The sequence below is a fragment of the Podarcis tiliguerta genome (genome assembly GCF_965153285.1).
Source record: "Podarcis tiliguerta genome assembly, chromosome: 10".
Lineage (NCBI taxonomy): Eukaryota > Metazoa > Chordata > Lepidosauria > Squamata > Lacertidae > Podarcis > Podarcis tiliguerta.
The window spans coordinates 71,132,905-71,154,509 of NC_139543.1; the positions used below are offsets into that span (position 1 = coordinate 71,132,905).

Genomic DNA, 21,605 nt, shown 5'->3' on the forward strand with positions numbered 1-21,605 from the left:
AGAAGTGAAATAATTATGAAGCTCTAACTTAAAATCATTTTTTATTCATAACAAACTTAAGAATGCAAACGCATTAGCATTTGGCAATAACAAAAGTTCCTTTAGAAACACAATTTACAAAGACTCAATCTAGTCTTTAGAAACTTGCTATAACATGAAATCATAATAGGTGTAAATATATGATGCAAACTACTAATAATTATAAATAGCTTTATTAATAAGAGAAGGAGAGAAGGGGAACTGGCAATGAGAGGACTGCTGCATCCGACTCCATCATGGTTCTCTGTGAATTTCTCTAATCCAGGTAGGGGAAGGCTGATCTGAGGACTTTTGCCGAAAGTGGCCTTGTTTTCATGTGTTTATCACTTTCATACCCCATCCCTCCTCCAAGGGGCTCACAGTAGTGTATACAGGTCTCTTCCTCCTCATTTTATCTTCACAACGACCCTGTGAGGTAGGCCAGGCCGAGAGTGAGTGACTGCTCCAAGGTCACCACCCACTGAGCTTCATGGATGAGTGGGGATTTGAACCCTGGTCTACCAGGTCCTACTCTGACACTCTAAGCCCTCTAAGTCCCGCTTGGACTACTGCAATGCGCTCTGCGTGGGGCTACCTTTGAAGGTGACCCAGAAACTACAACTAATCCAGAATGCGGCAGCTAGACTGGTGACTGGGAGCGGCCGCCAAGACCATATAACAACAGTCCTGAAAGACCTTCATTGGCTCCCAGTACGTTTCCAGGCACAATTCAAATTGTTGGTGCTGACCTTGAAAGCCCTAAACAGCCTCGGTCCAGTATACTGAAGGAGCATCTCCACGCCCATCGGACACTGAGGTCCAGCGCCGAGGGCCTTCTGGTGGTTCCCTACCTGTGAGAAGCCAAGTTACAGGGAACCAGGCAGAGGGCCTTCTCGGTGATGGCGCCCACCCTGTGGAATGCCCTCCCCCCAGATGTCAAAGAGAAAAACAACTCCCAGTTCATTCCCCCCCCCCACCGCTCCAGCCAACATCTCCACGTCACCTGGGCTCACCCACTGGTGGAGGAAGGGGTATGCAGGGGGTGAGATCCTCCCTGGGTATCGTTCCAGCAGGGTGACATTGCACGCCACCCCCAGGACACACACTGCTCGCTGTGCACTCCCCCACATGCACCACGCCCCCACATGTGCGCTGCTCCAGGTGCTGGAACAGGAGGTTTTCCCTCTGGGCGCTGTATTTGATCCAATGCCTCTGGAGAGATAATTTTCCCGTCCCAGGGGCAAAAGAGATCCATTCTAAAGTAGTGACCTATGGATTGTCTCCATCAGAATTATTGGAATTGGACCTAGCCACAGCAAAATAAAACCTCCTCAAAAACTTGAGGAGATGGACCTACAACAAAACATCATTTTAGGCAGTGGCACTTGCTCACCATTAAATTTTGGCATAGTGCCCTCACAGCAGATACCATCTTATTTGACTTCTTTGTCTGTAGCGGCCCACAGATATGCCTTTATTAAGGCAAAATTTAACGCCTTTCCTTCCAATGTCCTGAATAACAGATTTTCCAATGGTCGGATCTCAGCGGTGTGTGTATGTGATAATAGATCTATAGAATCTTTACAACATATAGTATTCTGTTGTCCACTACATTCAGTTTCTCGGATCAGATTTTTGTCCCCTTTATTATTGGAAATCTCAGGTCACTCTTTGGAAACACAGCTAATGCATTTATTGCAAGATTCTGATCCGAGTAGGTCCCTTTGTGTTGCCAGATTTCTGATAACAGTATTAGCCTATAAAAGAAAAAATGGATTACTCTATGACTATTGATTATTGATTTTGCCCAAATAATATTGATTTATACTGATAATTTGATATTTTAAGTGTTATATTGTTTTTATTTTAATGGAATTTAGAAATTTATGGTCTGAGATGTACTTGATTTTAACGTAATTTAATTTATTAATTTTGTCTTGTTATGCCTGTGTTGCTGTATGATGTATTGAATATGGGCCTATGGTCGTAATAAATTATCTATCTATCATCTATCTATCTATCTATCTATCTATCCCTCTGGGCTCACCTGTGTCAGGCCAAAGCTCGACGCAGTTCTCGTTGTTGTTGTTGTTGTTGGGTTCTCCAGCATACCAGTTCTTGTAGCTGTTTGAAGACCCATCTGTCCACTGCCACTGCCAGTTCTGTGTGGGCAGGCAAGCAGTTTAGTTGTCAGGGAAGATAACAAAGATGCCCAGACGAAGCTCTTGCTAGGCAGAAGGGAGACCTGGACTCTCCTTGCGGCAGCTGCTCACACGTTTTTTTATATAAATGTATATATAATTCTCCAAGCTACCAGCATGACTTTGACCAAACTGCGGGAGGCAGTGGAAGACAGGAGTGCCTGGCGTGCTCTGGTCCATGGCGTCACGAAGAGTCAGACACGACTAAACGACTAAACAGCAACATATATAATTAAATTTTCTATTTTACAATTTAAAATAATCATTTTTACATCCTTAAGACATCAATGGCTTCCCTTCTTCTTTTTCCACGGTTCATTTTGCATATCATAAATCCCTGCATTTTTTACAGAAACTATACCATTCAGTATTCCATTATTGCATCCATCAAAACTTGTTTACACTGTTGAATTTATCTTAATGCTGCCAGGGTTTTCAGCTGTACTCAGTTATTTCCCATATATTCAATCAACGTTTTCCAATCTTCTCTAAACATGTGTCTTTCTTGTTCTCTTATTCTATACGTTAAGTCTGCAAGCTGCGCATATTCTGTCAACTTAAGTTCCCATTCTTCTTTAGTTAGGGCATAGCTGTCAACGTTTCCACTTTTTTAAGGGAAATTCCCTTATTTCAAATAGGATTCCTCGTGAGAAAAGGGAAAAAGGGAAAAGTTGACAGCTATGAGTTGGGACCTCGTTCGTTTTCCATTTAGGGGCTAATGAAATGCAGTTGTTGCATACATTAATAACCTTTTTTGACACCTGGGAATTTCTGACTGAATTATCCCCAACAGAAAGGACTCTGGGTTTTTTTTTGGGGGGTAGTGCTTTTAAACATTTTTTTCAATTCATTATGGATCATTTCCCAATACTCTTTTACCACATGCAAAAGAACATTCCCTCTAGGACAGCCACACACTCTCAGTCTAGCCTACCTCACAGGGTTGCTTTGAGGATGAAATGGGGAAGAGGAGAATGTGCACCACTTTCCGCTCCTTGGAGAAGAGGAGGGACACAAATGCAATAAATTAAATAGTTACCACTCAGCCAGTGTGGCCGCAGTGCGTAGTATTTTAAAAAGTTAAATTGTTCTGCTACTGATAAATATATAAGAAAATGTTTCACAACAATGAAGAATCCCAATGAATTTCCAAATACCGTATTTTTCACTCCATAAGACGCACTTTTTCCCTCCTAAAAAGTAAGGGGAAATGTGTGTGCGTCTTATGGAGCAAATGCGGGCTGTGCAGCTATTCTAGAAGCCAGAACAGCAAGAGGGAGCGCTGCGCAGTGCTTCCTCTCGCTGTTCTAGCTTCTGGCTTAGCCGGGCGCAGCCTCTTCAGGATAGGGGGAGCCTTCAAAAAGTATCTACATGGTGCTTAGAGAATAACTTGCACCTAAATATTAGCAAGAAAAGGAAGAAGGTGTTGGACTTTTGGAGGAAGCGAGGGGAACTAGCTTTGTTGTTTATCAGGGGGGCGGGTTGTGTGGAAAGTCTCTTCCTTTAAATTCCTGGGAGTTCCTTTAAATTCCTGGGAGTTTACCTTAGTGAAGACCTCGCTTGGAAAAACAATGTAACTCAGGTGGTTAGGAAGGCCCAATAGAGACTCTATTTCCTCAGGGTCTTGCAAAAGAACAATGTTAAACGACAATTGATGACCTCCTTCTACTGGTCCACAACAGAAAGTGTCCTCTCATATTGTATCACAGTGTGGTACGTTGGCTTGACAGCCACAGACAGAAAGTCTTTACAGAGGGTGGTGAACACAGCACATGATATCATGGGCTGTTCCCTGAGACCGCTAGATGACATCTCAAGGGATCTTTGCCTTAGGAGAGTGAGGAAAATTCTCAGGGATAATTCACACCCTGGCTAGCACCTCTTTAATCTTCTACCCTCGGGCAGAAGATATAGAAGTATAATCAGCAGTACCAACAGGCTAAAAAACTGTTTCTATCTGTGGGCTGTTAGGCTGCTGAACAGAAAATAATAATATAGTGCAACTGACTTTTGGGGTTGGTGTGTTGTGCCATGAGATTGAGTGTTTGTGTGGTGGGGCTCAGTTAATTTTAGTGTACACAGGTTGTACATTGACAATAAAGGTATTATGAAGAAGAAGATATTCGTATTTCTAGTGCTCTGCGTTTGGATGTTTTTAAGGTTTGCTGCAGGACATTATGGGCTTGTTGTGCAAAACTGGCATATAAGTAAACTGATCAATCAATCCATCAGCTCTTGACCAAAGCCAAGAGGCTGCACTTACCTCTGCCTCAGCCCAGCTCACTTTATCGCTGATGTTATGTACTGAGTTGAATAGGATCCAAACTGCAGCAGTCTGATTGGTCCTAGAACAATAGGATCCAGAATGCATCAGTCTGATTGGTCCTAGAACAATGCAGCAGTCTGATTGGTTGGCAGGACCAGATATGCTCCAGATAGAAGTGAATCCACAACCTGATTGGCTTACAGTAGAATTCCAGAATTAGCCAATCATGTGCAGCCCATTGTGTAAATAATGTATATAAAGCAGATACTTTGAGGGGACTTTCATTCATTCCTCCTCACCACTATGAGCTGAATAAAGAGCATGAAATCACTTTGCGACTCTGAGTATATTTCACTGGCGACGAAGGTGGGATCCCGCTGAGCTGACTGCCACACACAGCACCGCAGCACCGCCACCTGCCGCACCGCTGCCTCGCACCGTGTATCCAGGCTTCAGCTCCGGGACACAAGGAACTCAGAATGGCAACCGACAGCAGCTTCTCGCCGTTCAACCCAGCATCTGGAGACTGGGAAGCGTACGCCTCCCGTTTCACCTTCCTCCTAGAAGCCAAAGGGGTCACCGATGAAGAAGACGCCAAGAAGAGGGCGATATTCTTCAGCGTCTGCGGAGAGGAGACGTTTGAAATCGCCCGGGCTCTCCTTGCGCCTGAAGACGTCGCTACTGTTCCATACAAAACAATAATGGAACAGCTGAAGGGGCACTTTTCACTGCAGCCCTCAGTGGTGGCTCGTCGAAATGCCTTCTACACAAAGCGGCAAGCCCCTGAGGAAACCATAACTGGGTTTGTGACCTCTCTCCGCCAAGCTGCCCGGTTCTGCAACTTCTCAGAGCTGGAGAACATGCTTCGGGACCGCCTCGTCGGTGGCCTGGAGGATGAGAAGCTGCAACGACGCCTCTACGCTAAGAAGGACCTAACGTTCCAGGTCGCTCTGGAGGAGGCCCTGGCAACAGAAGCTGCGAAGAAGTCGACACAAGAGGCACGGCCGAGCCTGCCACCCCAACCGAGGGTCCACCATGAAGACCTCACCGACAACTCAGAATCTGACAGGGAGGAGGTGCACCGAGTACAGCAGCGCACTCAAGCAGCCCACATACCGCAGCTGCCTCGACGAGAAGGAGGGAACTGCGCAAGCTGCGGGGAAAGTCACGAGAGGAGGACCTGCCGTTTCCGCAACGCAGAGTGCAGGCAGTGCAGAAAATCAGGACACATTGCCCGGGTGTGTCGAGCTCGGCCCACCCGACGCCAGGCATCAGATGACCAATCCAAGAGCCCCAGGTCCTGGGGCCCAACGCACCAAGGCAACTCGACGGAGCTCACGGACTTCCAGGTATACCAGTTGCCCCACCCCAACGTAGAGAAAATTTATGTAGAGGTACAGATAGAGGGGGCCCCATGCCGCATGGAGCTTGACACGGGTTCAACTCTATCCATAATCTCGGCAAGGACCTTAAGGAAACTGTGTCCTACTGGGGGTCCCAAACTCAGGCCGGCCCCATTCACCCTCCGGGACTTCCAGAAACGTAAGGTCCCCACAATGGGGGTGGGGACCTTCAGGGTGCAATACCGAGGGTGGACGCGACAACTGGACTTGCTTGTAGTCAAGGGCCCCTACATTAGCTTACTGGGATTGGCATGGTTTGGACCACTGGGGCTAGCCATCACCGGGGTGAACCACACTACCTTACAAGTGGACGTGGACGCCATATGCAAGGAATTTCCAGGGGTTTTCGATGGGAAATTGGGACAGTATACGGGCCCCCCCATTGCTCTACAGCTTGACCCCGCAGTACAACCGGTCAGGCTCAAGGCCCGCCGGGTCCCGTTCGCCCTGAAACCCCGTATTGATGAGGAATTGGACCGGCTCGTAGAGCAAGGAGTGCTGGAGCCGGTGCCTAATGCCCCCTGGGAAACCCCAATCGTCACACCCGTCAAGCCTAATGGTTCGGTCCGCATCTGCGCAGACTACAAATGTACCATAAACAAGGCCCTCACGGCCCATGCATACCCAGTGCCAGTGGTCAGCCATGTCCTTGCCACCCTGGCTGGGTCGAAAATTTTTGGCAAGCTGGACTTGGCCCAAGCATATCAACAGCTGCCAGTAGATGAGGCCACAGCAGAGGCACAGACGATTGTGACGCACAGAGGAGCGTTCCGGGTAAAGCGGCTGCAATTCGGTGTCAGTGTGGCACCAGGCATCTTCCAGAATCTAATGGACTCGCTCCTTAAAGGGATTCCTGGCGTCACCCCCTTCTTCGATGATGTGTTGATTGCTGGGCCCACACCAGAGGAGATTGAGGACCGCCTCCGCACCGTTCTGCACCGTTTCCAGACGGCGGGTCTCAAGGTGAAGCGGGAAAAATGTCTACTAGGAGTGCCTCAGGTGGACTTTCTGGGATTTATGGTGGACGCAGAAGGGGTCCACCCGACTGGGGACAAGGTACGGGCCATTTGTGATGCCCCAGCGCCCAAGAGCAAGACTGAACTTCAGGCCTTTTTGGGACTATTGAACTTTTACCATTCCTTCCTTCTCCACAAAGCGGCGGTAGCGGAGCCCCTACACAGACTTCTGGACAAGCGGGCCCCTTGGGTGTGGGGCCAGCGCCAGGAGGCTGCATTCCAGGCAGTCAAGGACTTGCTTGTCTCAAACTCGGTCTTGGCACACTTCGACGAGAGGCTGCCGGTGGTGCTAGCATGCGACGCCTCACCCTATGGCATTGGCGCTGTCCTGGGACACCAACTCCCGGATGGAAGAGAGGTACCAGTAGCATACTTTTCCCAGACACTCAGCGCAACCGAACGGAACTACTCACAAATAGACAAGGAGGGGCTGGCAATTGTGAAGGGAGTAAAAAAATTCCATGATTTCTTGTACGGGCGGCCCTTCACCGTGGTGACTGACCACAAGCCGTTGCTTGGCTTGTTTGCCCCCGAAAAGCAGACCCCCCCAAGTGCTGTCTCCTCGCGTCCTCAGGTGGTCAATTTTCCTTGCCAGCTACCAGTATGCACTGATTTACCGACCTGGGAAGGCGATGGGTCATGCGGACGCCCTCAGCAGGCTACCACTACCGGAAACAGGCCCCGACCCAGCACCTGCACAAGAGGTTATGAGCCTGGAGCTGCTTCCCGACCGCCCCATTCAGGCACAAGAAGTTGCACACCATTCCAAGAAAGACAGGGTCATCCCGGGTCCTGGACTGGGTGTGGAGGGGATGGCCCAGCAACAGCCCTGGGCCAGAATTCGCTGGCTACACAACCCGCAAACATGAACTGTCGGCCCACAAGGGGTGCCTGTTATGGGGAAGCAGGGTCGCTGTTCCCCAGCCCCTCCGCAAAAGGGTCCTCACAGCCCTACACGAGACACACCCAGGGGTAGTAAGAATGAAGGCCCTGGCCAGGAGTTATGTGTGGTGGCCGGGGATCGACGGAGAGATAGAGGCCTGGGTCAAACACTGCCAGGCCTGCCAAGAATCCCGCCCAGATCCCCCAAGGGCCCCAGTCCAGTCCTGGGAGTCCGCCCGAGCACCATGGTCACGCCTGCATGTGGACTTCGCTGGGCCCTTTCAGGGGAAAACATTCTTCATAGTGGTGGACTCCTACACCAAATGGCTGGAAGTTGCACTGGTACCGTCCACTTCTACATCCGCAGCCATCCGGGTACTACGCAGGCTGTTTGCAACCCACGGGCTCCCTGACACTCTCGTCTCAGACAACGGGACTGCATTTACGTCAGGAGAATTCCAAACCTTCACAGCGCAGAACGCCATCCGCCACATCCGTTCGGCGCCATTCCACCCTGCCACCAATGGCCTAGCAGAACGCATGGTGCGGACCACCAAGGACACCCTTCGCCGCATGACGCAAGGGGATTGGGAGTACCGCCTTGCCACATTCCTCCTAGCACAGCACAGCACCCCCAGCTCAACGACTGGCCGGAGCCCCGCTGAACTACTAATGGGTCGGCGCCTTGCAATCAGATTGGACCGCCTTCACCCCGATAGAGCTCAGGATGAGGTAGTGGTGGGGGAAGGCAGGAACCCCCGGACCTTCAAGGCCCAGGACCCAGTGTACGCAAAGAATTTTGGGGCAGGCCCAGCATGGGTACCCGCCACAGTCACCAGGGTCACTGGCCCCGTGTCATACGAGGTGCTAACGGATGGGGGGCAATACTGGCGCCGCCACTGCAACCAGATACGGCGATGATTCCCGGGAGAAAACCAGGAGGAGGCGGACAGGTCAGAGGAGTCCCAAGGGAACAGTGGGGCAGTGAGGCCCATAGAGCAGCAGGGGCCAGCAGGAGAAGCAGAATCAGTAAATACAGAGAGGACCCGTGAGGCCGAAAGGACACCAGAACCAGAACCACGACTGAGCGAGCCGGTTGTGCCAGACCAAACAGCCCCATCACAACCAGCATCCTTGGAACACGAGCCAGAACCTGAACCCCGGACCAGGGAACACCCCAGGCCGCAACGCACGCGTAGGCCGCCGGCATACCTTGAGGACTATGAATGCGACCTCCCGGGCAGGACTGGAACTTAGAGGGGAGGGGTGTTATGTACTGAGTTGAAAAGGATCCAAACTGCAGCAGTCTGATTGGTCCTAGAATAATGCAGCAGTATGACTGGTTGGCAGGAACCACCCAGTCATGCTCCAGATAGAAGTGAATCCACAACCTGATTGGCTTACAGTAGAATTCCAGAATTAGCCAATCATGTGCAGCCCATTGTGTAAATAATGTATATAAAGCAGATACTTTGAGGGGACTTTCATTCATTCCTCCTCACCACTATGAGCTGAATAAAGAGCATGAAATCACTTTGCGACTCTGAGTATATTTCATTTAAATTGTAAAACAGAAAATTTAATTATATATGTTGCTGTTTAGTCGTTTAGTCGTGTCCGACTCTTCGTGACCCCCTGGACCAGAGCATGCCAGGCACTCCTGTCTTCCACTGCCTCCCGCAGTTTGGTCAAAGTCATGCTGGTAGCTTGGAGAATTATATATACATATATGTAAAAAAGCACGTGAACAGCTGCCGCAAGGAGACTCCAGGTCTCCCTTCTGCCTAGCAAGAGCTTTGTCTGGGCATCTTTGTTATCTTCCCTGACAACTAAACTGCTTTCCTGCCCACACAGAACTGGCAGTGGCAGTGGACAGATGGGTCTTCAAACAGCTACAAGAACTGGTATGCTGGAGAACCCAACAACAACAAGAACAATGAGAACTGCGTCGAGCTTTGGGCTGACACAGGTGAGCCAAGAGGGAAAACTTCCTGTTCCAGCACCTGGAGCAGCGCACATGTGGGGGCGTGGCGCATGTGGGGGAGTGCACAGCGAGCAGTGTGTGTCCTGGGGGTGGTGTGCAATGTCACCCTGCTGGAATGATACCCAGGGAGGATCTCACCCCCTGCACACCCCTTCCTCCACCAGTGGGTGAGCCCAGGTGACGTGGAGATGTTGGCTGGAGCGGGGGGGGGGGCAATGAACTGGGAGTTGTTTTTCTCTTTGACATCTGGGGAGAGGGCATTCCACAGGGTGGGCACCATCACCGAGAAGGCCCTCTGCCTGGTTCCCTGTAACTTGGCTTCTCACAGGTAGGGAACCGCCAGAAGGCCCTCGGAGCTGGACCTCAGTGTCCGATGGGCGTGGAGATGCTCCTTCAGTATACTGGACCGAGGCTGTTTAGGGCTTTCAAGGTCAGCACCAACACTTTGAATTGTGCCTGGAAACGTACTAGGAGCCAATGAAGGTCTTTCAGGACTGTTGTTATATGGTCTTGGCGGCCGCTCCCAGTCACCAGTCTAGCTGCCGCATTCTGGATTAGTTGTAGTTTCTGGGTCACCTTCAAAGGTAGCCCCACGCAGAGCGCATTGCAGTATTCCAAGCAGGACTTAGAGGGCTTAGAGTGTCAGAGTAGGACCTGGTAGACCAGGGTTCAAATCCCCTCTCATCCATGAAGCTCAGCGGGTGACCTTGGAGCAGTCACTCACTCTTGGCCTGGCCTACCTCACAGGGTCGTTGTGAAGATAAAATGAGGAGGAAGAGACCTGTATACACTACAGTGAGCCCCTTGGAGGAGAGATGGGGTATGAAAGTGATAAACACATGAAAACAAGGCCACTTTCGGCAAAAGTCCTCAGATCAGCCTTCCCCTACCTGGATTAGAGAAATTCACAGAGAACCATGATGGAGTCGGATGCAGCAGTCCTCTCATTGCCAGTTCCCCTTCTCTCCTTCTCTTATTAATAAAGCTATTTATAATTATTAGTAGTTTGCATCATATATTTACACCTATTATGATTTCATGTTATAGCAAGTTTCTAAAGACTAGATTGAGTCTTTGTAAATTGTGTTTCTAAAGGAACTTTTGTTATTGCCAAATGCCAATGCGTTTGCATTCTTAAGTTTGTTATGAATAAAAAATGATTTTAAGTTAGAGCTTCATAATTATTTCACTTCTAATATACTTCTTCTTAATAGAAATTCATAGAAAATCACTTGTTTCCCCGATTCTCTTGCTTTCAATGCCAATCTGCTTTTCCCCCCAAGGGCTTTGAAACCACCCAGTAGCCACCATAATCCCCCGAGCGGTATATACATTAGAGGGCATGGAGGGTTAAGTCTTACACAACTCCTCTGAAATACAGAGAAAGCAGTAAGTAAAATCTTATTCAATGGAGAAAGAGATAAAGATGAAATTTATTGGACGTTACATTTTTCTGATCAACAACCAGGAGATGTAAGCAAGCAAACCGACCACCAAGCAACAAGGAGAGATCATAAAAGGATGTAGAGATGGGGTCCTTGCAGGAATATCCCCTTTCCTTTATCTGAAGGGTGTGTCTTCCTGACCCTGCCTTCTCAGGTGATGAGAAGCGGGGACTCCATCCTAGGGTTTGTACTGACAGAGGTACGAACGAGCAGAGTTGCAGTTCTCATCGTTCCACTTCATGTATCCTGGAAAGCAAAAGAGAACCTGTGTCTCATGCTCCACTCTGAGATTTTCCAAGGTTTAATATCGTAATGGATGTCACTGAGATATTGCTAGGGATGTTGGAGAACTCAAGCAAAAATATGGTCAGTTTTTGCTGCTGCTGCTGCTGCTTCCAAGTCCACTGTGAAGGTAAACGCCATTTCCGTGCTCTGCTCTGGTTCACTAGAAGCGGTTCATGCTGGCCACATGACCCGGAAGCTGTCTGTGGACAAATGCCGGCTCCCTCGGCCTATAGAGCAAGATAAGCGCACAACTCCAGAGTCGTCCGCGACTGGACCTAACGGTCAGGGGTCCCTTTCCCTTTACCCCAATGGTTAATAAGATTCAAAGAAATCTCTCCTTCTGCAAGCACACGCTCCATTCCCAGGAGGTCCCACAACCGGGCTGCTCAGTTCATTGCCCCCCCCCCCGTCAACATCTGCACATCATTTGGGCTCACCCACGGGTGGAGGAAGGGGGTGCAGAGCATGAGGTCTGCCCTGGGTGTCATTCTGGGGGGGGGGTGACATCACACGGTGCCCCCAGGACACACGCTGCTCGCCATGCACCCCCCACATGCACCACGCCCCCGCATGTGCGCTGCTCTGGGTGCCAGAGCAGGAAGCTCTCCCTCTGGGCTCACCTGTGTCAGCCCAAAGCTCGACGCACTTCTCGTTGTTGTTCTTGTAGTTGTTGGGTTCTCCAGCATTCCAGTTCTTGTAGCTGTTTGAAGAGCGATCCGACCACTGCCACTGCCGGCTCTGTATGGGCAGGAAAACAGTTTGGATGTCAGGGAAGAGAGCAAAGATGCCCAGATGAGGCTCTCGCTAGGTAGACGGGAGACCTGGAGTCTCCTTGCGGCAGCTGCTCACACTCTTTTTTACATATACGTATATATAATTAAATTTTCTGTTTTACAATTTAAAATACTCATTTTTACATCCTTAAGACGTCAATGGCCTCCCTTCTTCTCTTCTGCAAATCATAAACCCCTGCATATTTTACAGAAACTATACCATTCAGTATTCCATTATTGCATCCATCAAAACTTGTTTACACTGTTGAATTTATCTTAATGCTGCCAGTGTTTTCAGCTGTACTCAGTTATTTCCCATATATTCAATCAACGTTTTCCAATCTTCTCTAAACGTGTGTCCTTCTTGTTCTCTTATTCTATACGTTAAGTCTGCAAGCTGCGCATATTCTGTCAACTTAAGTTCCCATTCTTCTTTAGTTGGGACCACTTTCCGGTCCTTGGAGAAGAGGAGGGACACAAATGCAATAAATTAAATAGTAACCACTCGGCCATTGTGACAGCAGTGCATCGTATTTTTAAAAGTTAAACTATTCTGCTACTAATAAATAGATATGAAAATGGTTCACAACAATGAAGAATCCCAATGAATTTCCAAATACCGCACTTTTCGCTCTATAAGACACACTTTTTCATTCCTAAAAAGTAAGGGGAAATGTGTTTGCGTCTTATGGAGCGAATGCAGGCTGTGCAGCTATCCTAGAAGCCAGAACAGTGAGAGGAATCGCTGCGCAGTGCTCCCTCTTGCTGTTCTAGTTTCTGGCTTAGCTGGGCGCAGCCTCTTCAGGATAGGGGGAGCCTTCATCCCGCTGCCCTGAAGAGGCTGCGCAGCTATCCCAGAAGCCAGAACAACAAGAGGGCTCACTGTGCTTCCTCTTGCAGTTTTAGTTTCTGGCTTAGTCACACTCTGTCCCTTCCCCCACTTCCCACAAAAGCCAGCAAGAGCCACGCTCCCTTTAAAGAGCGTGCGGAGGGTGTGGGGGGCTCTTGGGGGCTTTTCCCTGAGGAGGGAGAAGGGCAACCCATCAGTGACAGGCTGCCCTTCTCCTTCCTCAGGGAAAAGCCCGCAAGCGCCACACACAGGCTCCACGCAGCTCGTGAAAGGGAGCGCTGAGCAGAGCCTTGGATGCATACAGGCTCTGCTCAGCGCTCCCTTTAAAGAATATTTTTTTCTTGCATTCCCCCCTCTAAAAACTAGGTGCATCTTATGGTCAGGTGCGTCTTATGGAACGAAAAATACCGTACATTCCGGGGCGGGGGGCACCCTGGCCTCTTATTAAGTTCAGCATCTTTCTACAAGCCCCCCCCCCCCGCAACCTGCATTGGAGTCCAAAAGCATCTTAGAAGCTAAAATAAGCCAGCAAACCCACCTTCAGGGGGTCACGCAGTCCAATCCAGACATGACTTCCATCTTTGCGGTATTTAATGATGTACTTGGCCAGCTCGGCAGATTGTTCCGTGCTGTGGATGGAGGCCAGGTGACCGTCGAGGAAGTAATCTTGGCAGGCAATCTGAGAGAGGGCAAGAGAAACGTCATTTTTACCCAAAGAGCAGGAAATCAGGGAGGATTCAGTAAAGGGGAGGGTTGAGGGAACATGCATGGAAGCCCAAAGTGTTTGCAGGTGGGAAAGAGGATCTTGGGCACTTTCATGCCACCCCAAAACTCAGAGTAAGCCCTGAATGCTGGCGGCAGAGCTTGTTTTCCTGCCCTTTGTCTAAAATTGCACGTATACCTAACTGGGGCACTGACGTCACGTGACCTGTTCCCCCCCTGCCAATAATAGTAATAACTCAGGTGGTTAGGAAGGCCCAACAGAGACTCCATTTCTTCAGGGTCTTACAAAAGAACAATGTTAAACAACAATTGATGACCTCCTTGGACCGGTCCACAACAGAAAGTGTCCTCTCATATTGTATCACAGTGTGGTACGTTGGCTTGACAGCCACAGACAGAAAGTCTTTACAGAGGGTAGACGTAGGAGGCCCAGGGTTCCCTCTGATTGTTTAGAAATTCCACAATCGCTTTGAGGTCCTCTCCCCTAGCATGGAAGACGAAGAGCAGACTCCATTTGAGGATCTCTCCCTCATTACAGTCGATCAGGTATATGAAGACGAGCAGCAAAGTCAGTCCTCAGGGAATGTGCAGGCGACCTTGGAACGGACAGCTCACGGAAGAACCCCGACCAACCCTAAGAGGTGGCGTGTAGTGGTGATAGGATTCCCTACTGAGGGGAACAGAAGCAGTGATCTGTGGGTCTGACAAGATGTCTCGGGAAGTGTGCTGTCTCCCCGGGGCTAAGATCCAAGATGTAACTGAACGACTGCAAGGAATCATAAAACCCACTGACAAATACCCCTTCCTCTTGGTTCATGTGGGAACCAATGACACTGCAAGCAATAGCCTCCAGAAGATCAAAAGAGACTACGAGGCTCTGGGCAGGAAATTGAAGCAATTAAATGCACAAATTCTCATCTCATCTGTCCTCCCAGTTGAACGACGTGGCCCAGGGAGAGAGGGAAAAATAGTGGAAGTGAACAGCTGGCTTCGCAAATGGTGTAAACAGGAACGGTTTGGATTCTTAGATCACGGACTGCAGTTTCTTGAAGATGGACTTCTGGCAAGCGATGGGCTGCACCTCACAACGGTTGGGAGGAATGTTTTTGCCAAAAATCTCAGAAACCTCATCAGGAGGGCTTTAAACTGACTAATGTGGGGGAGGGAGACAGTGCTCCTGAAGGTAGGAGTCTATCAATTGATGAAGATGATCATCCAAATGTCATAGACCAAATGGAGCAAACAGCATGCAGACTTGTGGTGGGAGGAAAATCCTTAAATAAGAGACACGGGGGAATGATTAATGGACTTCAATGTCTGCACACTAATGCGCAAAGCATGGGAAATAAACAAGATGAGCTTGAGCTCTTGGTACAGCAAACTAAATATGACATAATAGGCATCACTGAAACCTGGTGGGATAAGTCCCACGATTGGAATGTAATAATGGAGGGATACAATCTATTTAAGAGAAACAGACCAGACAAGAAAGGAGGAGGAGTGGCGTTATATGTCAGGGATGTGTATACCTGTGAAGAGATCCAAGATTTAGAACCTCAAAGCCAAAGTGAGAGCATTTGGGTCAAAATTAAGGGAGAGAAGAATAACAGTGACCTCATTGTGGGAGTTTACTATAGATCCCCAAGCCAAACGGAGGACATAGATGATTCCTTCCTGGAACAGATGGCCAAGCATGCAAAAGGAAGGGAGATAGTAGTAATGGGGGACTTCAATTACCCGGATATTTGTTGGATGTCAAACTCAGCCAAGAGCATAAGGTCAAACAGATTCCTCACTGGCCTTGCAGACAACTTCATTGTCCAGAAAGTGGGAGAAGCAACAAGAGGAACAGCCATTTTAGATCTGGTCCTAACCAATGTTGATGACCTGGTTAGTGGGGTAGAAGTGGAAGGATCATTAGGCGCGAGTGATCATGCTCTTCTGAAGTTTACTATACAGCGGAAAGGAGCAGCCAAGCATACTAGGACTCAATTTCTTGACTTGAAGAAAGCCGACTTCATAAAACTTAGGGAAGTGCTGGGTGAGATCTCATGGACAGTAATACTAAAAGGAAAGGGAGTTCATGATGGCTGGGAATTTGTTAAGAGGGAGATAGTAAAAGCACAACTTCAGGCAATACCAATGAGACGGAAACATGGAAGGTGCCTAAAGAAGCCAGGGTGGCTATCTAAAGAACTTTTAACTGACTTAAGATTAAAAAAGGATGTGTACAAAAAATGGAAAAGGGGGGAAACCACCAAAGAGGAATTCAAACAAATAGCCAGCACGTGTAGACACAAAGTCAGCAAAGCTAAAGCACAGAATGAACTCAGGCTTGCTAGAGAGGTTAAAAGCAACAAAAAAGGCTTTTATGGGTATGTTCGTAGCAAAAGGAAGAACTAAGAAACAGTGGGGTCACTCAGAGAAGAAGATGGTGAAATGCAAACAGGTGACACAGAAAGGGCTGAACTCCTCAATGCCTTCTTTGCTTCAGTCTTCTCCGATAAAGAAAACAATGCCCGACCTGAAGAATTTGGAGCAAATGATTCAGCAGAGGAAACACAGCCCAGAATAACTAAGGAGATAGTACAAGAACACTAGGCTAGTTTATCTCAGCTTGTCAGTCACTTTGACACTGCCTACAAAGAATTAGAGGAACAGAAACAGAGAACTGGGCCAAAACAAACGAGATGAATTTTAACAGGGAGAAATGTAAAGTATTGCACTTGGGCAAAAAAAATGAGAGGCACAAATACAAGATGGGTGACACCTGGCTTGAGAGCGGTACATGTGAAAAGGATCTAGGAGTCTTGGTTGACCACAAACTTGACATGAGCCAACAGTGTGACGCGGCAGCTAAAAAAGCCAATGCAATTATGGGCTGCATCAATAGGAGTATAGCATCTAGATCAAGGGAAGTAATAGTGCACTGTATTCTGCTCTGGTCAGACCTCACCTGGAGTACTGTGTCCAGTTCTGGGCACCACAGTTCAAGAAGGACACTGACAAACTGGAACGTGTCCAGAGGAGAGCAACCAAAATGGTCAAAGGCCTGGAAACGATGCCTTATGAGGAACGGCTAAGGGAGCTGGGCATGTTTAGCCTGGAGAAGAGGAGATTAAGGGGTGATATGATAGCCATGTTCAAATATATAAAAGGATGTCACATAGAGGAGGGAGAAAGGTTGTTTTCTGCTGCTCCAAAGAAGCGGACATGGAGCAATGGATCCAAACTACAAGAAAGAAGATTCCACCTAAACATTAGGAAGAACTTCCTGACAGTAAGAGCTGTTCGACAGTGGAATTTGCTGCCAAGGAGTGTGGTGGAGTCTTCTTCTTTGGAGGTCTTTAAGCAGAGGCTTGAGAACCATATGTCAGGAGTGCTCTGATGGTGTTTCCTGCTTGGCAGGGGGTTGGACTCGATGGCCCTTGTGGTCTCTTCCAACTCTATGATTCTATGATTCTAGGGTGGTGAACAGCTCATGACATCATGGGCTGTTCCCTGAGCCCACTAGACGACATCGCAAGGGATCTTTGCCTTAGGAGAGTGAGGAAAATTCTCAGGGATAATTCACACCCTGGCTAGCACCTCTTTAATCTTCTACCCTCGGGCAGAAGATATAGAAGTATAATCAGCAGTACCAACAGGCTAAAAAACTGTTTCTATCCGTGGGCTGTTAGGCTGCTGAACAGAAAATAATAATATAGTGCGACTGACTTTTGGGGTTGGTGTGTTGTGCGACAAGCACACAGAGTGCCATGAGATTGAGTGTTTGTGTGGTGGGGCTGAGTTAATTTTAGTGTACACAGGTTGTACATTGACAATAAAGGTATTATTATGAAGAAGATATTTGTATTTCTAGTGCTCTGCATTTGGATGTTTTTAAGGTTTGCTGCAGGACCTTATGGGGTTGTTGTGCAAAACTGGCATATAAGTAAACTGATGAATCAATCCATCAGCTCTTGGCCACACTTACCTCTGCCTCAGCCCAGCTCACTTTATTGCTGAAGAGTTTGTAGCAATAGGAACCGTATGGCAACCACTCCATGTGGCAGCAGGCGGCCTCAGCACCTGCTCAGGAAGTCAAAGGAAAAGCCCATTCAGAACCTGGCCTGGGGTTGATGTTCATTTATTTATTTAGATATTTGCAATCCTCACTTTCGTGCATCTGTATCTAGGCAGCTCACGACATACAAAGCGGAACAAAATCAGTCGGTAAATATCCAAAAAACATAATTAAAAACATAAAGGAAACATTGCATATACCGGTTGGTTAAAGATGAGAAACAGCTGAGGGAACGGAACGTGAATTGACCTTGTAAACACTGCGGTGAACTGAACAAAGGAAGATAGCAATTACAGCGGTGCCTCGCAAGACGAAAAGAATCCGTTCTGCGAGTCTTTTCGTCTTGCGGTTTTTTCGTCTTGCGAAGCAAGCCATTGACGGAGTAGCGCTATTAGCGCTATTGGCACTTTAAGGGCTAAAAACGGCTTTTTAAGCCTTGGGAGATTAGCGGTTTTGCTGCTAAAATGCTTTTAGCAGCTTAGCGATTCAAAATAAGGGGTTTTGGAGCAAAAAAAACCCCCGAAAATTTTCGTCAATTTTCGTCTTGCGAAGCAAGCCCATAGGGAAATTCGTCTTGCCAAGCGCCTCTGCAGACGGAAAACCCTTTCGTCTTGCGGGTTTTCCGTCTTGCGAGGCATTCGTCTTGCGGGGCACCACTGTACGGTAAATCGCTCAACACACCAGGTCTGAGAAGAACATCTATGAAGGACTACACAGGTGAAATGGGTTTTATATTTATGAGAAATAACAGGTGATATATGTAGGGAAAGAATTATGGTCAGCTGCGAGAATGGTCTAACATCAAGAAAAGGATTAAGAAGAGATGTCTTGGACTGCAAGACGATCAACCCTATCCATTCTGAAGGAAATCAGCCCTGAGTGCTCACTGGAAGGACAGATCCTGAAGCTGAGGCTCCAAGACTTTGGCCACCTCATGAGAAGAGAAGACTCCCTGGATAAGACCCTGATGTGGGGAAAGATGAAGGGCCCAAGGAGAAGGGGACAACAGAGGACGAGATGGTGGGACAGTGTTCTCGAAGCTACCAGCATGAGTTTGACTCAACTGCGGGAGTCGGTGGAAGACAGGAGTGCCTGGCATGCTCTGGTCTATGGGGTCACAAAGAGTTGGACACGACTAAACGACTAAACAACAACAAAGAAGAACTGAACTGGCTACATGAGGAAGTGATGGACATATGTTTGCAACAGGAGCTGGAAATCTATTTTTTTTCTAAGAAATTGTATTAAATTAAAGTAATTTGGTCTGATCTGTAATAATTTGGAAAACCAATAAAAAAAATTAGAGAGAGAGAGAGGGGAGAAATTCACACAGTGAATGCATGCCAAAGCAGCACAGTTTTCATACGAAGGCAGAGGTCGTTTCTGACAAGCCTCTAGTGGCAGGGAGTTCCACAGGGCAGGATTTGCCACACTAAATACCCAGTCAGCCAGTGAAGGTCGACTGAACCTCGAGGGCCACATGGGGAGTCATCAGAATCATCAAAGGACCCCACGGATCGAAACGAAACATAAGGAATCAGACAGATCTTGAGGGTTGTGATGTTGGGGTAATCCGGGAGGGAGGGAATCATTTGGGAGATGGCAAAATCCTCCTTCTGGGACTTTCCCAGAATCATCAGGCTGAAGTAAGGCTTTCTATGCCTATAGCTGTGGGAATAATAATCCAGAAACGTTTATGCACACAACTGTGCTTAACTGGAGTTGGAGAGGCAACTCTGCACTTCCCAAACTGGCACAACAGACCTGAATGCTTGTTTGTTTGTTTGTTTGTTGCATTTCTATCCCACCTTTTCCTCAAGGAGCCCAAGGTTCCTCCCTAGCTCTGTCTGGAAGGAAGGAACTCACCTCTCAAGAAAGGAGCAGCAATTAGGAAGCTGAGACCAAAGAAAGCCAAAAGCCCCATCTTCAGTTTTCCTTCCTTTTCTGTGGGGAGAAAAAGGGTAAAGGTAAAGGACCCCTGGACGGTTGAGTCCAGTCAAAGGCGACTATGGGGTTGCTGCACTCATCTCGCTTTCAGGCCGAGTCAGCCAGCCTTTGTCCACAGACAGCTTTCCGGGTCATGTGGCCAGCAGGACTAAACTGCTTCTGGCGCTATGGGACACCATGATGGAAACCAGAGCGCATGGAAACGCCGTTTACCTTCCCACCACAATGGTATCTATTTATCTACTTGCACTGGTGTGCTTTTGAACTGCTAGGTTGGCAGGAGCTGGGACCAAGCAACGGGAGCTCCCCCCGTCGCAGGGATTCGAACCGCCACCTTCTGATTGGCAAGCCCAAGAGGGTCCTTGGTTTAGGCCACTTGTCTATCCATTCACAACAGCAAGGGCTGGTGTACTGGCTGGCTGTGCTCCCTCACCCACTTGCTTGCTTGCTTACGCCGAGGCCACCTCAGTTCCTGGCACCCAGCACCCCCTGGCCAGCCCCAGAAGCACCATTAGCCTGTGGATCTTGTAGCCAGGGCTGCTGCAACAAACAGCTATGCAAGCCTTTGGGAGGCAGAGATGTGAGAGGGCGTCAGAGGAGGAAGGGAAGGACAGAGGGACAGAGCCCAGTGTTGCCCAGGAAACCCGACCATCCTTCAAGGCACCCCAGGGTGCCACAGCACACTGGTTGAAAACCACTGATCTTAGGGCATTGAGGTGCCCCCAAAAGTCATACCCAGGTCGAGAGAATTCACTTGCACAGGGCAGTAGGATTCTTCTCCAGGGATTTGGCTGCTGTTGAACCCTGGACAAAGGGACCAGCTTGGCTACTCACCTGTCCACCTGGATGAATGGATGATGTATCTGCTGTGGTAGCAACTCACACTTCACCTGAGACAAAAACAAACTGTTCTGCGTCATTTATATCCCCTTGAGAGTTTAGTGAGAGTCTAGTGGGTTTCTATTTGCATAAATAGGAGGAAGCAGAAAAAGGCATGGTTGTTTTTTGTTTAAGAGCAAACATGACCCAGAAATAAGGAAACAATGTGTTTGTAGTGGGACAATAGTGTGCTTCAAAAGAGTTTAATGTTGTACAAACACGAGTGTATGAATAACGTTCCCTGTTTAGGGAAGTTTTAATGACTGATGTTTTAATGCATTTTTAATCTTTTGTTGGAAGCCGCCCAGAGTGGCTGGGGAAACCCAGCCAGATGGGCAGGTTATAAATATATTATTATTATTATTATTATTATTATTATTATTAGTAATACCCGTAGTTTCCTGAAATGTGGCCTGAAAATCCTTTGGTTCATCTCAATGGTAGGCAATTAACTGAGTGAGTGGATGCCTCAGACTTGTCCCAACCACTCACATCAAAGACCCGTTGAAATAATTTGCCTAATAAAATTTTACCATATCCTTCCTGGATGGCAGCCTGGGGCATTCCCTGAAAACATACCAGACTATTCAAACATTCCTCCCCAAGAGAAAGAGGGAGAGGAGAGACCACTCACCTTAATTCTCACTGCTCTCTGATGCCCATACCAGATGACTGAAGTAAGCAAGCCGAACCCCAGGCTGCAGAAAGCGGCAAATAAATAAACCAATAAATCCTTAGGGCATGTAGCAACTCCCCTATCATAGAATCACAGAACTGTAGAGTCAGAAGGGGTCATCTAGCCCAACCCCCTGCAATGCAGGAATCTCAGCTAAAGCATCCGGGACAGCTGGCCATCCAGCCTCTGCT

The 21,605-nt window shown here is 48.2% G+C and overlaps 1 protein-coding gene across 1 annotated transcript; it reads right to left on the reverse strand.

Annotated features, from left to right (window-relative positions):
• Window positions 1-11,171: 11,171 nt before the first annotated feature.
• On the reverse strand, window positions 11,172-20,810 carry LOC310659243 (C-type lectin lectoxin-Thr1-like). The gene is made up of 6 exons (XM_083402504.1): window positions 20,694-20,810; window positions 19,779-19,856; window positions 17,823-17,917; window positions 13,662-13,802; window positions 12,121-12,238; window positions 11,172-11,461 (listed from the first exon to the last, which is right to left on the reverse strand). Exons 2-6 carry the CDS (start codon window positions 19,834-19,836, stop codon window positions 11,394-11,396), a joined length of 480 nt encoding a protein of 159 aa, XP_083258630.1. The 5' UTR covers window positions 19,837-19,856; window positions 20,694-20,810; the 3' UTR covers window positions 11,172-11,393.
• Between the last annotated feature and the right edge of the window lie 795 nt (window positions 20,811-21,605).